Raw genomic sequence first — 16598 nt, forward strand, 5'->3', positions numbered from 1 at the left:
CACGCACAGTTACCAGGAGACTCCGGTCAGCAGGTATCAGAGGTTACCGACCGTTCAGAAGTCACATGTTGACGTCGTAGTACGACGGTGGAAGCGTCAGGACTGGTTACACGTGGTCTTTGCAGATGAATGCAGATTCTGTTTATTTATAGCTGGTGGCAGACAGCGCACATGTTTACCGTCGCAGAGGTGAACGAACATAAAGCTGCAGTCAGCGTGCAAGAAGTCGTTCCTTGCGGTGGAGGTGGCGTCATGGTGGAATTTGCGGAGACCAGAAAACGCCACTAGTCGTCATTAATGGAAATTTAAATATGTTATAGACATAATAACACTCGTCTTGTCGTTCTACATTACCTTCAGCGCCGATGTGTTCTGTACCACACAGCTCGTATTCAAGTGAACTTCCATGAAGGAAACATTTTTTTAACGTCGACGTCTTACCAAGGCCGGTATGCTCTCCGGTTTTGGGGGTTTTTTCATAGATAAAGCATCTCCGGGACATCTTGGACAGACGAGTTCGACCTCCTGACAATATATCCTCCCGCCAACATATAAGAGTTGATACAAGCTCTTCAGGACGAACGGAACCTCTTACCACGTGACCTCATCAGACGTTGGCATTTTCGGTTCGACATAGGGTTCGTGCATGTTTGAAGGCACGGGATAGCCATACAATTTAGGTATTAAAGTGGGAAGGTTTTTTTACTCGAACCACTTTCTACGGTTGAATGAAATGTGGTGAAAATACGGACAGCCGAATTTACAGCTTGTTCAGCTTGACCTGATCAAGTGAATAGTAATGAATTGCGTGACCGTGTCACAACTGGTTGTGTCTATTATTGGGAAGGGGTGCACCTTTGTTGATCATGCAGTTGATTGTCAACCTGTCCAACAGCCGATACAAGGTTTCCGTTTGACATCTCAGTGTCGAGAAATCGTCAGCAATGTCCTTTCTTTTAAAAAGAAGCTACAGATGGTTTTATGTTTCCGATTCGGGTTTTTAGTGGACTACTGTGACAGAAATATTGCAGTTGAAGATGAAATTATAGAAAAAATGATAATTGAACTGGGTGTAGAGTGTGACAGCGAGAGTGAATCGGATTGTGCAAGTAACTGACGTCTGTACGTTGTAAAGTTAGTAAACCAAACTAGATAGCATCTGACTGTATAAACAATTCAATTAAAACATGAAATGATTGTTTTTTGAGAAGTGTTGTTTTCCGGGACAAGTTTTGTAACGAATCCATGTACATGTATGCATACTTCGCACGAACACAACATTAATAACATTCTCTGCTCCCCTATTTAATGAAGTTAACTCGACCTGCCGTTTGTGCCATTTGACCTCCCGGGTCATGCATATGCAGAGTAGCTCGGGTCAAGCTGAACAAACTGTACACCCCAAGTGACTTTGAATGTCTTTTTGGCAATATTTGACTGTAGAACGCCAATTCTCAGTTGGTCATTATTTAATGAAACTGTCCATTTATTAGGTATACTTGTTCTCACACATTCGCTGTTTTTAGCTTTTTAATTGTCCTTGTGGTTTGTCATTGTAATCTGGGGCGGTGGGGTAGCCTAGTGGTTAAAGCGTCCGCTCGTCACGACGAAGGCCCGGGTTCGATTCCCCCACATGGGTACAATATGTAAAGCCCATTTCTGGTGTCCTCCGCCGTGATATTGCTGGAATATTGCTAAAAAGCGGCGTAAAACCATACTCACTCACTCACTCGGTTCGATTCCCCCACATGGGTACAATATGTAAAGCCCATTTCTGGTGTCCTCCGCCGTGATATTGCTGGAATATTGCTAAAAAGCGGCGTAAAACCATACTCACTCACTCATTGTAATCTGATGCAGAGTCTTTTTTGCCGTTAAGATTACTGAAAGATGGCATTAAGGCTGAACTCACTGGAAGTGCAAAACCCCAATTCCAATATGATCCGCACTTCGAACCATGGATAAGTCCTTTCAGGCATCAGTAAACAAAGCCATGGTTTCAGAAAGAGGCTATGGAGCAGAATCTGAAGACGCAGAGTTTCTTATCAGGGTCCCATTCCACAAAGCCTTCGTAACGCGACGACATTCGTAAGCCTATTTATAAACTACAGAGTTACGACAGGTCGTAACGTTACGAACGCTATGTGGATCGGGACCCAGGCTAGGCAACAAGTCTCCCTGCCTAGCGACAAGTTTCTGAATACTGAAACCCAAACAGACCACACCCTGTGACCAATCGCAAATCTCACACACCACACAGTCATCAACACAATGATTACTGAAGTACAGTAGTAGGTTTTAGATTTAAGTTTAAGAAAATATTTGAAAGGCACACGTTCACGACGAGAGCAGTTGTGGAGAACTGAAAAAGTTGGAAATGCACGCCTACAAATACGCAAAGCCTTTGACTGAATAAGGGCCAGTTAGAATTTTCAGACGAACACACATAGTAAGTACCTCGCGGCCATTTGTTCACAACTTGAGATATGTGAAAGTCCCATGTTCGCATCCGAAGCTCTGTATCCGAAGGATATTTGCGTATGGTTGTCACAATTAAGATAGAACTGGACTGAGAAACCTCCAGACCGTTGTGAAGCCTGAATATTTGATTGTGCTTTTGAAGGCAAACGTTTAGGTCTGCCGAGAAAGGTGATGGTTCTAGATTTGTTGGTTTTGCTGGGAAGAAGGAAACTCTGATAAACGATTTACTTCTGTCTGTGGAGATTTTGACAGATTGAGGACAGTGTGCAAAATAGTTTCCAATAGTTGCTAGCCAGTCGGGCTAGCTATGCCTGAAAGTTACTAGCCCACAAAATAATTCACTATCCCGAAATTTGAATGTAGACACGGTTTCACCATGAACCTGCTAATATTATGAACATTTTTATTAGGCCATAATATTGCGAGACTTAAAAATGTATTGTAACTTAATAAGTCAGAGAGAGTGATATATTTACAAAATGACCCCATGAACATTCACCAGCCAGTCGGGCCAGTAACTGGAGATTGACTGGCCCAACTGGATTTTTACTAGCCACAGGCTAACGGGCCAGTGGCTATTTCGCACACTGATTGGGGCAGTTGGTTTTGCTGGAGTATATCAAACAGTAAGTCAGGGGACATTGGGTCTTGAGGAGTAGAAGTTGATCAGTTGAACCATCAAGTCACCTTCAAGTATATCATCGATGTCAAAGCATACTTGATTATGTCCATCCCATAGAGCATTTCAACACCCACATCTTCTTCAAGAGACTCAGTCAGCCAAGTAGACTGTAAATTTAGTGAAATATGAAACAGGCAAATGTATGTACAATTTTCGGGATCGTGTCATAGGCCAAGGTCAGGGGAAAGTCAAACATATTTCAAAATCCCAAGTTCCCCCAAATAATAAGACTTGTGGGTACCGCAAGAGACTATAGTAAATCTTGTCAGAATTGCTCATATTAGCCCCTCTCACTCATTTACATGTACTAAGAAAATGTTGTCATTTGTTTGGAACAGCAGTTGTCATGCTATGTTTATAACATTAGAGACATTTTCAAGAACGCTTCCTTTCTCCCTCCCAAATTTTGTAAAACATTATTACAGATTGGCGCTAGGTGCTTGGAGGACATTGGTTCTGAAAATGTCATGTTTCAAGAATATGCATCAGGTTATACTTCACAAACAAACATCAGATAATTATTCCTCAATTGAAAAAGAAACTCTTGCTCTCTTATTAGCTTTTTAGAATCTGATGTGTATTTGGTTTTAACTTCGTTTCTGTTCCCCTGTGAACACTGATCACAATCCACTGACTTTTTTCATAGAAAAAAAGAACAAACCCATGGATTTGATTGGATAACAAACATATTAAATGCAAAAGTACCATTGCTGTGGATGCATTATCACATTTGTAATCATTATGATCATGTACCATGTGTCCTATCATGTACTGCTTACAGTGCAATATTTACCAAAAAAGGTTCTTTCTATGTTCAAACATCCTTTTTCTGAACAGGGAGTGTTATATGGTCTTGTCTTTGAAGAGGGAGTGTATATGGTCTTGGAATGTATTGTTAAACAATGTTGTACTTGTATTAAATTGTTTCTGTTAAAAATTAGCAAAAGTTCTGTATGTAAATGGGTGAATCTACATTAGAATCTATGTCGAAATGTCACCTGTACAGAATAAAGAAGTTCTATATCCATAAAAATAGTCCTCATTCTTTATTCACATACCAGCTGCAGTGTCATACAGCTGGAATATTGTTGAATGTGGAGTTAAACTGCAAAGAAATCATTTTGCTTATCAGGATATATACACCATGTACACCAACATCTTTTCTGACATATTTAATCTAGAAGTGTTTGCCTCTTTCCTTTGACCAGGTGATTGAGGTAGATGAACATTAGATTAAGAGTGCTCTCCCTTCTCTCACATCAGAGAAATAGCTGTTGGACATGTATCCTCTTTATTACACATTTCTTGTATTTTCAACTGGCTTATTGACATTTTCATCTTTTATCAATTTGTTGTTCTATATTTGGATGTAAAGCTGATTACAATCACTCTTGTTCATAATTATGAAATGAAAAGACAATGAATGTGTGTACAAACATTAATGTGCATAACAAAGTGGAGAGTTTATCATGATCCAGTGCTTAACATTGTTTTTTAATTTGATGGACATGCTGTTGTTCAGCATCACTAAATATTGCATGGTGCTAATGAAATAATTTGTCCTCACTTCTGATATGGATTCATTAAGTCTTACTGATCTTAATAATTTAGCATTTATAGTTCTTCATGCATCTTGGTGTTTGATAATGTCACATTAACTGTCCCACTCGTACCTATATCTGCAAGGGGTATAAAATCTGGGTGATCAATTATATGCACAGTATTTGAATCATTCTCTGTTAGCTCACGTGAAACCCGCCTGCCATCAGGCCATGTCACATGCATTGTTACTGGTGTGTCTTTTCCAAGTCCAAAATGAGCAACTGGTTCCATTTGACACAGGTATCCTGATCCACTGTCTATGACTGACAGCTGTTTATCACCATTTGATGTTTCCATGGATACTGATGCACCACGTGCAGGTGCACCAAATTTGGTTCGAGGAACAACCCTTATCCAGCTGTTTCCACTTCCAATATTAGCACTGTATACACGCAGTGGCTGTGCACTACTTTCTCCATGTGACAAGAGAAGATCTAGCTGTCCATCACCGTCAATATCAGCCACGCCCCCTCCAGTGCCACACCCATCCTCCTCTAATGCATCCCCAGGATTCAACGAAGTGATTAAGGGGTATACATCTTTCCTGGGCTTAACACTAAATAGACGATTTGGTTGTACTGATGACATTCCATATATGTTATTGAAAAATATCTCAGACAATCCATCATTATCAAAATCAGCCACAATGACTGTTCTTATTAAAGATGGTTCCTCTAAAGCCTCAACAGCAATATTTCTGAATTTGGTTTGGCCAGACGACTTCTCCTGAATAAATACACGATGCTTTCCTTCCCAGTTTCCATAAACTATGTCAACAAGACCATCATGGTTCAGATCAGCAATGGCCACACCTCTAACATTCTCATTCTCATCTGAAATGCCAACAACTCCAGCCACATCAACAAAAGAACCATTTCCGAGATTCTGGAATAGAAAATTTTCTCCTTTGTTATTTAGTTGTCTATTTCCTTCATTACCGAAGAACATGTCCATTCTCCCATCATTATTTAGGATGGGTCCAACAACAATGCTTCTACCACCAGTTGATCGATCTATTCTGGACTCTTTTGCAACATTCCTGACAACAATGTAACCAGTTTCTACATTATTATTTGGGTGAGATTCATCCATTTCCAGAAGTGCAAATCTACCAGTTCCAGAATCAGAATATGTTGCAATGGCAATTGCATATTTACCAGTGCCAAATCGATCTACACAAGCGACCGAGCGTCCTGCATAATTCTTAGCGTCCAAGCTTCTGTTAGGTTCATCTTCAAACAAATTTATATACTGACCATTTCTGTATTTAAAAAGCTTGTCGCCGTAACTGGACTTTCCTGCATATGCATCATTTGTGTTGAGGAAATATATTTCCTCCCGTCCGTCCCCATCAATATCGCAAGCACAAACACCAATAGCTCTGCCTTTGGGGTCGAGAAGGCCTTTCAGAGAACTGTTGTTCTTGGCAATGTTCTGTAATACATTCAGTTCAGCATTGTACTTTAATACATAATTTGGTCCCGTGAAACCAGCAACAATCCATTCAATCTGACCGTCTAAATCTACATCTGCTGCAGCTACACCATAATTTCTTTGCAAAGGTTCACTCGTACTGATGTCATCCAACCATGGGAGACGACGAAACATTCCTTCTGTCTCTGGGGCACCAACAGCTTGACAATGCAATATAAACACCGAACATATTTGAAACCAAGTAGATATAAATAATGTTAACAGAACTCTTGTCCACATTATGAGAATTCTAAACACACAGGTGATTTGTTATGAAACAGCTACCGGCATGTGCGTGGCTTTGTTTATTAATAGCAGCCATCGTCTTCCGGTAAACCTCATTGGTGGGGAAAGGTTTGTTGTAAATTTTCAATCATATAGTGGAATAGGATTTCGGACAATCATCAACGAGGGTTGAATGTCCACTTCGTAGTTTGATGTTCAATATATGGTTCTGTAATATGTTCTTGCCTTATCACAGAATAAACGTGTCACTTGTAATATTTATATTGTGAATGTCTTCGGTGGCAATACGCAAAACAACGCAGGTGTATTTATAGGATTTAAATACATTTATCAAAATCAGACACTTAAAATACTTCACCTGCATGTCTTCTCACATGGTAAAATGCATTAGAAGTAACATAGGCTTAGGTTATTGTTCACGTGTTTCAAGATTACACGGTGAAATATTCCATACCAAACATCTTTTGGTCTGTAACTACGTTGTCAAGCAAAAAAAATATGATTTCGTGCGCATTACAAACGCGATTGTTGACGTTATATGTGCTACGTACGGTCAGGAAGAAGACGTAGATTATCCCTGGTACGGTGACGCCATGGAACGCCCACTCGTTTGTATAAAAAACAGTACCTCGCGAGAGCGAGCCTGGAGTCTATACATATTTCATTACGGCAAATTGCGATTATATCACAGCTTTACACGGTTGATGTCTTGTGCCAAGCCCGACGTCAACAGGGTTTGGCCTTCACCCGCTCACTGTACATCCGCTTTATCATACCCTGGAAAATACAAAAAGTGAATTCTCGTGAAAACATGCATCATCATATGTGATTACATAAAGAAATCATTTTTGTCACACTGTTGACCCTGTTAGATATTTGAGAATGTATTCAAAAGAAGAAAATACAAACACTTCTTCTAATTTTAAGCGTCAGAATATTTCCAATACTCATTTATTAAAGCCAATAGCGAACAAAATACTTAGTTAAGTATAGCTAGGTGTTACACCAATGACCGAGAACTCTGACTGAGACTTCAATGTGATTCATTATAGCAATAACTATTAACTAGTCCATGCAAGTCTAGGATACATGGCAAATCTAGATTTCCACAGTTTGAGGGTGAATGAAGAAACACTCAGGGCTCCATTTCATTATATTTAATTTTTTTTTATTATGAACTCTTTTTTTTCAGTAAAATATGTTCGTTTCAGAGACTAATAACATACTTGTACTTTCTGCTGGAGACATTCAGCATAAAGGTTTGCTGTGTATTTGACTAAATTTACTTAACAACAACAATATGCTCTAAAAGTGTGTATTAAAGTAGCTTAAAGACTCAACCTTCACAGTAATATCATGAATGAGTAAGACTCTATGGAATGAACGTGGGCGAGTCATGGTGTAATTTAATTACATGTTCAAATTATATTATCGCAACCTTATCGCTGACGGATATGTGTTTCTTGTGTAAAGATGAGTGGGTGAGTTTAGTTTTACGCCGCTTTTAGTACTATTCCAGCAATGTCACGGCGGGGAACACCAGAAATGGGCTTCAGATATTGTACCCATATGGGGAATTGAACACTTTAACCACTCGGCTACCCTATTGCCCCTGTGTAAATATGAAGTATATGCACCACAATTATCATGTGGCACATGGATAAAAATAAACATCTGGCACGAAGAAAACTTAACAGTGGTAAAATACAATGAAGACTCTCCGTGTGAGAATATATGGCGCAGCACAAGAAAACATATGGACCAGAATATATCTGTTCCTGAATGATATCGTTTCGTGATTTCGATTTACCCGACCTAACAGTCAACTGGTTTTCCAATGCTATCATAAATCTAATATTGCGCGAAAACGTAGACTGAAACCCAGTTTATGTTTTGGCTTTGCCGCGCATGCGTGACATTCTATCATGCGCACTTTAACGGAAGTGAATATTTCTCAGTCCATAATATTGCAATGGGCCAAGATGACTCAATTTGACAGGAATTTTTCGATAAAGATACATAGAGTGTCATCTTTTCTTTCCTAATTTCAACATTTCTATTTCATGTTCGCGATGACTCGGTAGTTCACATACGGATACTGATGAAATGTTTGTGGGAATCCGATTTTATTTGCCTACAGAATGGCGCTGCTTCCATAAACAATCTGCATAAATTTGGATATGTTGCAGAGGTTCCGAGAACTAAATGAGTGACAGTAATTATGGAATCTTCAAGTGCTCAGAGTGCCGATTACACTGACAATGATGTCATTGAAATCATCCCAACAGCAGAGTATGATTCTCAAAGGGTAAGTGAAAATCGTGGGAATGACAGACGAAAGAATGACATGCATGTGAAACATGTCACCCAATGTTGAGTGGGTAACCAACCAGTTTTCCGGTTATTGTGACATTTCGTTTTGAATGAATGTCTCGCAAATATCTGTCTGCAGCTGAAACCGTATAATATTAAGAAGTTTTTCTCAGTCAATTGACTATTTTAAAATTATACAGACTTCATATCACAGAATATCGAATAATCAATCAGACCATTCTGAGTGACCATTTGGTACCACACTGATTTGAACCCCATTTTACCACATGTGGTACATTATATTTCGATGTTATACCAATATGATGTGATCAAAGGCATAATGGAAGCAGAAGTGGGGTAGTATCACTGGTGATTAATTTTCTCACCTGTGAGTGTGATCTATGGTGTTCATACATGCTTGACTAATGACAGCTGTCATTTGGTATTTGGTGTTGAAAAGCTATTGTACTGTTTTACCATCACCAGTTGATGAGGTACTGATTAACTGTTTTCCTTGTTTGTTAAACAAGAACATCGCCACCATTTGAATCCAAAATTTCTGAGTGCATTAGGGTCTGTTTGTATATTAAGTCTTATTTTCAGGTACCAAACTTCTACATGAAACACCATGTGTATGTGTGTGTGTGCTTTGTGGTTAGCAAATAGATAAAGATATTGTTAATTTCCTTTGTTATCTCCATGAGTTACCATCTGTTATTTCAGGAACAGTGGATGAATATATTGCATGCATGTGAAATTATGATTTGAATCTGATATCCTAAAAGGGGTCCTTGATGGTTTTTAGCTGTGATATCTTGATATGTTGAACTTGGAACCTACTAGGTCTTAAATGTTTCTTTGTAATATTATATCATGAACTCCTCTTTCGTTACCAATATGAAACATGTAGTATAAAACATTAAATCATAAGATATTAAAATGAAATTCAGAAGTTCAGTATGTAATTAGTGACAAGATTATATGGATGATGAACTTCTGTAATACCATTGTAGTATTGGTTTGGTGTACCTTCTAACACAGTCTTCATGCAAGTAATGTAGCATGTTTTCACATACACTGACTCACTCACACACATACAGGTTGTACTAAGAGGTAGGCCCTGTATGAAGGAAGTGTAGCTGCCACAGTACTGTACTTATTACAGATATTGTGCATATTGTACATTGCATAAGCCAGTGTTATTGTGATTGTTGTATAATGATATATGCTATGGTCTACTGTTCCTCATTTGTTACTTTTTAACAATCTTATCATTCCGCCACCTTCTATATTTTAGACAGTAGGACATCATACCAATATGCAGTTATTCTGAATTTTTCACACCACAATACCCAAAGTGCTACAAAGCAATATGGTAGCTATAAGAAATCAGTGGTATGGTATGTCCAAATTAGGTGAAAATGTATAGAGACTGACTATTCAATTCACCCATATGAAAAATGACTAAGAAACCTGGTCTTGCTGATAAAGACTGATAAACCCTGTGTTTGGATAGTGAAAAGTGGGGCAGAGAGACGGTAGTTGACACAGAGTGACACACTTGCCATTCGATAGCTAGTTGACTAGTGAAGTAATGGTACAGCAGTACAGTACTGTATCGCAATACGAGGTCCATGATTGCTGTACATCGATGTACAACCACTGTATCATGCTGCATTCAATGCATTACATTTCTAGTCATATTTGTGCAAAAACATGAATGATAACAGAAACTGTTAAAACACCAGCCTGCATAGTTTGTCTTTTATTTAAGATATGAATATGTTTCTGCCCTACAACACCCCATTTTTAATCTCTGAAATGAAATGTAATTTGAAACATTAGTGTTGTGATTAACCAGTAAAAAAAAAGAATATCAAAGTTGGAATTTTTAATACATGTATTGTAAAAATACAAGTAGTACCAGGACTATGCAGTATCATTACCCCTCTCCTCTTAACGCCTACAGTCTTACATTAAGTCTTGAAAGATTTAGTGTCAGGCAAGATTGATTAATTTTTTTTTTTCTTTTTGATGTTTTCACACACATGATTATAAAGACTGTAAAGACAGATAAGATTTATTTACTAAAGCTCATAAATTTCTCTTTTGAGATGAATAAAAATAATATGTTTTCAGATAAACATATGACTCACCAGTAGTAATTTACAAATGTTTTTCTGCTAGTTTGGGGTTTAACTATTAGGCTCAGCTTTCCTCAACACTGTGATACATGAATTTCGAATTGGCTTAAATCTGGTGAAAAACTATTTCAGATAAAAGGTTGGTGATGGCATTATAGTCAGTTAATTTTAGTGGAAATCTGTTCTGGAAAATTATGGCATTATAACCAATGTGCAGTGTGTATCTCTGTAGTTCAACCAATTAACTATCACCACCCTATTATGTATTGGTCCAGTGATTATCTGTGGTGTTGAAATTGCTTTTGTGGTTAATTGCTATTTAGCAGTCATAACAGGATATTGTGAGACAGTATGTATCAGGCTATGCACATCCAATTGTTTGTGCAATATGTACATGATGATTGACATACTTACTGGCTTGATGCCCTGTAAAGTTGTATTATCTAATGTACCCATGGTGGGCTTGCACCCTGGAATATATATCTATCTTTCTGTTTCCAAATAGATCAGTCTGTTGTAATACACAGTAAACATGTTAATGTTTCCTCTCTATCACTGAAGCTACAATAATCCGGTCATTGAGGATCTGTGTATTTGTAAACCTCCAATGCATATATATGCTAAAAAACAACAATCAATTCAAAGTCTTGGGTAGTAGCAGTAGGACTCTAGAAGTGATTGTGGGTTCATGTAAGTGCTTTACCATGTGTCGTAACTGTAACCCACCCCATGGCTTCATGACAACAAAATGGCTGAACACAAGGCTTAGTCTTCTCCTTGCCTTAAGTTAGGAAAAAGTGATCATTTTTTTGTGCCTAAACAAGTTGCATGCAGGTTAGTGTTCTCAATACAGCAATATGTGTATGAAAGTTTAACAGGTTATAAGTAAGGAAACTGTTATTCCCAGATGTAATCTTGTATTTTTTTAATCCCTTTCAATACTTTCCATATGGTTGTAAGGGTGTACTTATATCCCTGGCTAAGTATATTTAAACCCAAGGGACTTTCAGTGCTTTGTTTCGCAGACCATAGAGACCTTGAAATTGAGAACTGTTCTTAGTCCCTTTTGGATTTTATTTTGTTTTATTTATTGAAGCACATTTTTAAAAAAGATTACTTTATTTCTGGGACAAACAGTCTATTTAGTACTGAGGAATGAATTCTGTAAGTTTGGGCCATGAACAAATGGATAGCAGGCTAGTAACACCTGCATGTTTCACTTAATTTCCACGAATTTAGTGACAAATCATTGTATGTAGTGATAGAAACAAGCATGCTTCTTCCACTAGTCCTTATAATTATGACATAATCCTAAACGGAGGGAAATTTCTATTTGACTTGAACCTTAACTATAAGGCAGTCTGGCAAAAAGTGTAGTTCTATTGCCAATTTCTATCGCTGATACATGTTCAGAAGCTTCAGTGGTATTTATTTCTTAGTGGGAATTTCAGTGTTAGAGTGAATAAAGAAATAAACATGACACCAGCTTTCATTGTTACAATTTAATGTTGAAACCATCATACTGGGTGCAGTGTAAATCATCTTTATCCATTTTCATTATGTATGTATATATATGCTACAATATTTGTGTCTGATAGAACTCAGCTCATGCTGCCATGCTAGTAGATTGAATTTGGTATGGACTGTTGACCACATCAACACAAGTCCTATTTACAAGGTTGTGTGGTATAGGTAGATAGGAGAGCCAGGTAGCTGGTCCCCTGTGTTGACCTTAATCAATCAAACAGGTAAAGTAAGCCATCAACAGGTATTATCCATAGCCAGGTAACAATTCAGGTAGGTGTGAGGTACAGTAATACACACTCGGCAGTTTCTATGCTCGACATAGTGAGGCACACTTACATGGGTTGGCTTGATACAACCATTCCATTCATTCATACAGGGATAATATAAGACTTGGTAGTTGTTACAAATGGCTGTCAAATTGTATTTATTATGCTCAGATACTCAACTATTCAATAATGACTTAAGTAATAAACTTTTAATATATTTGTATGTAGCAGTTTTCCGTGACAAAAAATAGACACATATATTCACTGACTTTTCTTTGCATGTTGTATGCAATTGAGTAGGTGCACAGCACGTTTCTTTACATGATCTTATGTCTGGAGTACAGGCATATGATATTCTGTACTTTATAAAGGAATTTGTTTCTCGTATGGATTCTAGTGCAGAAAAGGTCTGTAGCTGCCATGTAAGTCATGAATACAGACTAATGAGGATGGGATATTCACAGTGTCTGCCTGTCCTTATAGCCAGACTACAATCAATTATAGATCAAGATCACTGGCTACACGCCAGTGTATGAATTTGAGGAAAAACAGTGACTTTTAGTACGCTAGTCTGCAACATGATTAGTTGACAACACTGATGAAGAAATAAGTTTTGTAAAAATTGTGTATTCATTATAAGATCTTGTTGAAACTTAACATCACACCTTTCTACATGATAGTCTGTGTGGTCATAAAATATGCATCATATCAAACACAAAAAGACAGTGCTCTTATGTTCTTCAGAAGAATTTATAAAATCAGATGAAATTGGGAACTCTTTAAATTCTTCAATTCTCAAATGCTCCCAGTTCCAGTAAGGATATGTATAAACTTCCTGTTAACAAAAACTATAGCTATGAATAATTTACATGAGGCATGCCACAGCCTAGCATATAGCACTTGCCCAGACCACATAGTAGCAACTATCACGATGTATAAGGCTGTATGGCAGCTCAAGGCTTTTGATACAATATATCGATTTGCAAAGGCCATATTCATTCTGTCCAAGGCTATTCTACATCCATGTAATATCAAACTAACTTTTTAAAGATATGCGTTTGATTTCTTGTATTTTGTATCCATCTTAGATATAATAAGTTGGATATCCAGGTGCTACGTTCAGTCTGCAACATTTACCAGTTTCTTGTATATGGTCCAGTGATTTACTAGTAAAGTCAACTGAAGTGATTCAACACATCGGAAGGTTATGCAGTAGGGAATGGTTAAGGCACCCACTGAATTAAGACATGTCCAAGATTTGAAATCTGTTTGTTTAATACATACACATTTGCACTATATTTATGCTGCAGTACGTCTGGACTGACCTCATGTAGATGCAAATAGTATGGAATCTAAGCATAACTGAGAAAGGTTTTATGTGGCAGTTTACTTCATGGTATGGCCCATGGATTGTGATGCCTATTGAAACACTGACACATTCTAACATGACATGCACACGAAATGAATCCTTTTTAATCAAAGTTTCTTGTTTACCAGAAATTGGACCCGGTAATATTAGTATTACCATGATCAGATTTTCGTTTCTACCCTGTCCGTTTAAACAGATTTTACTGAATCAATGAACAATGAAAAAGAGTGTCATTGATGTTTATGTGGTGCATCGTTCAGTCACAGACAATTGTTTTGGTGTAGAATTTGCATACTTCCTGCATGTGCACTGCTTCAAAATATAGGAAGTCAGAGCCTAGTTTACTGACAACTGTGATAGTGTAAAAGTCCAGCAGTTTAATCTACTAGGTGGGGCATGCTTTAACCCACCCCTGTACATGTCAGTTCCTAGGCAACTGTAAAAGTGAAATTCACATTCAAACAGCAAGGCTGCCGTAATACAGTATGTAGTGTTTGAACTTGTATATCTCACAGCTATATGAACAAATAGGGTAGCATGGGATGAGTTGAGTTTAGTGTTGATGGTTCCTGTGACGGCAGGGACAAACGGTATTAGTCACAGCATGGATGGGGATGATACCACTCGATGTACTGTATCAACAGTTCAAATAAAGGAGTTCACTGGGCTAGTCGTGACGCAAGTTAAATTACCTGGGCAACACAGGTGCAGGTATTTCTGTTGGTGTTGTGGAAAAGGTGGGAATTCAGTTGGGGGGATGTCTGTCCTCATCTGGTGGTGACAGTTTGCTTTCTGGACATTAGCGTTGGACCAGGATGAACAAACAGATGTGTAGTGAGGTAGACATTTTTCTATTTCTGTTGTGTATGGAATGTGAGGTGGACTGTGTATACTGTAATGTCCTTGTCCGGTGACGGTGGGGTAGCCTAATGGTTAAGGCGTCCACTCGTCACACTAAACACCCAGGTTCAACTCCCCACATAGATACAATGTGTGAAGCCCATTTCTGGTGTCCCCTGACATGATATTGCTGGAATATTACTAAAACTGGCATAAAACCATAATCACTCACTCACTTGTCCAGTGACTTGTCATTAGTCAATATGGGTGACTTAAATGTCTTTTACAGCTTTATCAGGTTTGATGTTGTTGAGTGCAGTTTAATCAAGAAACATAAACCCAGATACCATTCATTTAAAGTAATATATATATGTATGGTTCTGATGAAATCTGTAGTGTTTATTGTCTATTTTACACACTCTGCATGTCTTGAACTGCTGAAAAAGCTACATATTTTTGTTTGGTCCTGAGGACATAACTGTACATAATACACACGAGTGCTGGAAATATATGAATACAATACTACTGATGATGTCATACAATATTGAGGAGGAAGACTTGGTTAAGTATACAGAGTAGGGAGCTATGACATGACCCTCATCAGCTGCTGATCAGTCAGCTAGAAATTGCTAATGATAATGCCACATTTGCTACATCGGACATGTTGAAAGTGCAAGATATTTGCAGATGAATCATTTCAGTTTTCTGTGATGCTTCACTGCTGTCAGATCTCAATAATCATTCAGCAGCCAGTAGTGTCGGCCTTCACTCCTGAATTTGGCTGTCTCTGAATTAGCCTGTATCATCTTCAGCATCGATAGCTGTACTTGAACATATCTCAAAGCTTCTTCAGTTTGAGCGTTTATTCTGGATATGAATTTGCTTCTGCTCAATTACAAACTCAATTATATTCATTTGTAATTTTGAATAACCATCAAGTCAGTTTGCATGTTAAATATTTTTAAAAAATGATGTGTCAATAATATGCTCTTCTTGTATTGGACAAGACATGCTGCTGTTCAGCAGCATTACTATCACTGGGTAATCTCAACTCCAAGCCTTGATGGCATTGGCTGAAAAAGGAATCCATTTAAGCGACAGACACAGGAATATTTGTGTGTTTTTTGTGTGAAGATGAGCGTGAGAGACTAGACGAGGCTGTGCATCACATGGTCCGTCCTCTGAATCATCCTGCCCAGCCAGATGGTTAAAACCTTTTTTGTCTGCTTCCTACACCCTTAGACCTCTGGGAAAGTTTGTAACCCGATCTCCCCTGTTATACAGCGATGTGAAGGAAGGTGCACACATGTGCTTCATGTGTGAGAATGCATTTCACACGGAGGGACCATCTCATGCTTAGCACTTATCCAAATATCAAAGAACATTAATCAGTAGTGTGGTGTAGATAGACCTGTTTCACATTGTGCTGGTATGTTTCATTGTGTTCAAAGGTTTTCACAATTTATTTGAAATTGTTATAAAAGATAGCAGATTGGAAAAGAATATATTAATATGTTTTTGCAATGACCCCTTGGTGCGATACATTTCTTTCCACATCACCTGCACTTTGTGTTTGTAGTTTAGCATCCAGCCTTAATGTGAAATGTGAATGAAGGTAAAAGGGTAACCAGCACTGAACTCTATTAACTTGAAGT

General features: G+C 38.1%; 2 protein-coding genes across 3 annotated transcripts in view; one reads left to right on the forward strand and one right to left on the reverse strand.

The window, feature by feature from the left end:
- Positions 1-4320: 4320 nt before the first annotated feature.
- Positions 4321-16598, reverse strand: part of LOC124269979 (cartilage acidic protein 1-like) — a 36217-nt gene continuing 23939 nt past the window's right edge. For both annotated transcript variants that reach the window (XM_046704979.1, XM_046704978.1), the window contains exon 2: positions 4321-7261. In XM_046704979.1, coding sequence (XP_046560935.1) covers positions 4778-6478 — 1701 coding nt within the window. In that variant the 5' untranslated portion in view covers positions 6479-7261 and the 3' untranslated portion in view covers positions 4321-4777. The remainder of the gene's footprint in view (positions 7262-16598) is intronic.
- Positions 8423-16598, forward strand: part of LOC124269965 (calmodulin-regulated spectrin-associated protein 1-like) — a 59852-nt gene continuing 51676 nt past the window's right edge. The window contains 1 exon segment of the mRNA XM_046704964.1: positions 8423-8792. Coding sequence (XP_046560920.1) covers positions 8706-8792 — 87 coding nt within the window. The 5' untranslated portion in view covers positions 8423-8705.

Source organism: Haliotis rubra, unplaced genomic scaffold, assembly GCF_003918875.1.
Source record: "Haliotis rubra isolate DU_JTF1 unplaced genomic scaffold, ASM391887v1 Scf149, whole genome shotgun sequence".
Classification (NCBI taxonomy): Eukaryota; Metazoa; Mollusca; class Gastropoda; order Lepetellida; family Haliotidae; genus Haliotis; species Haliotis rubra.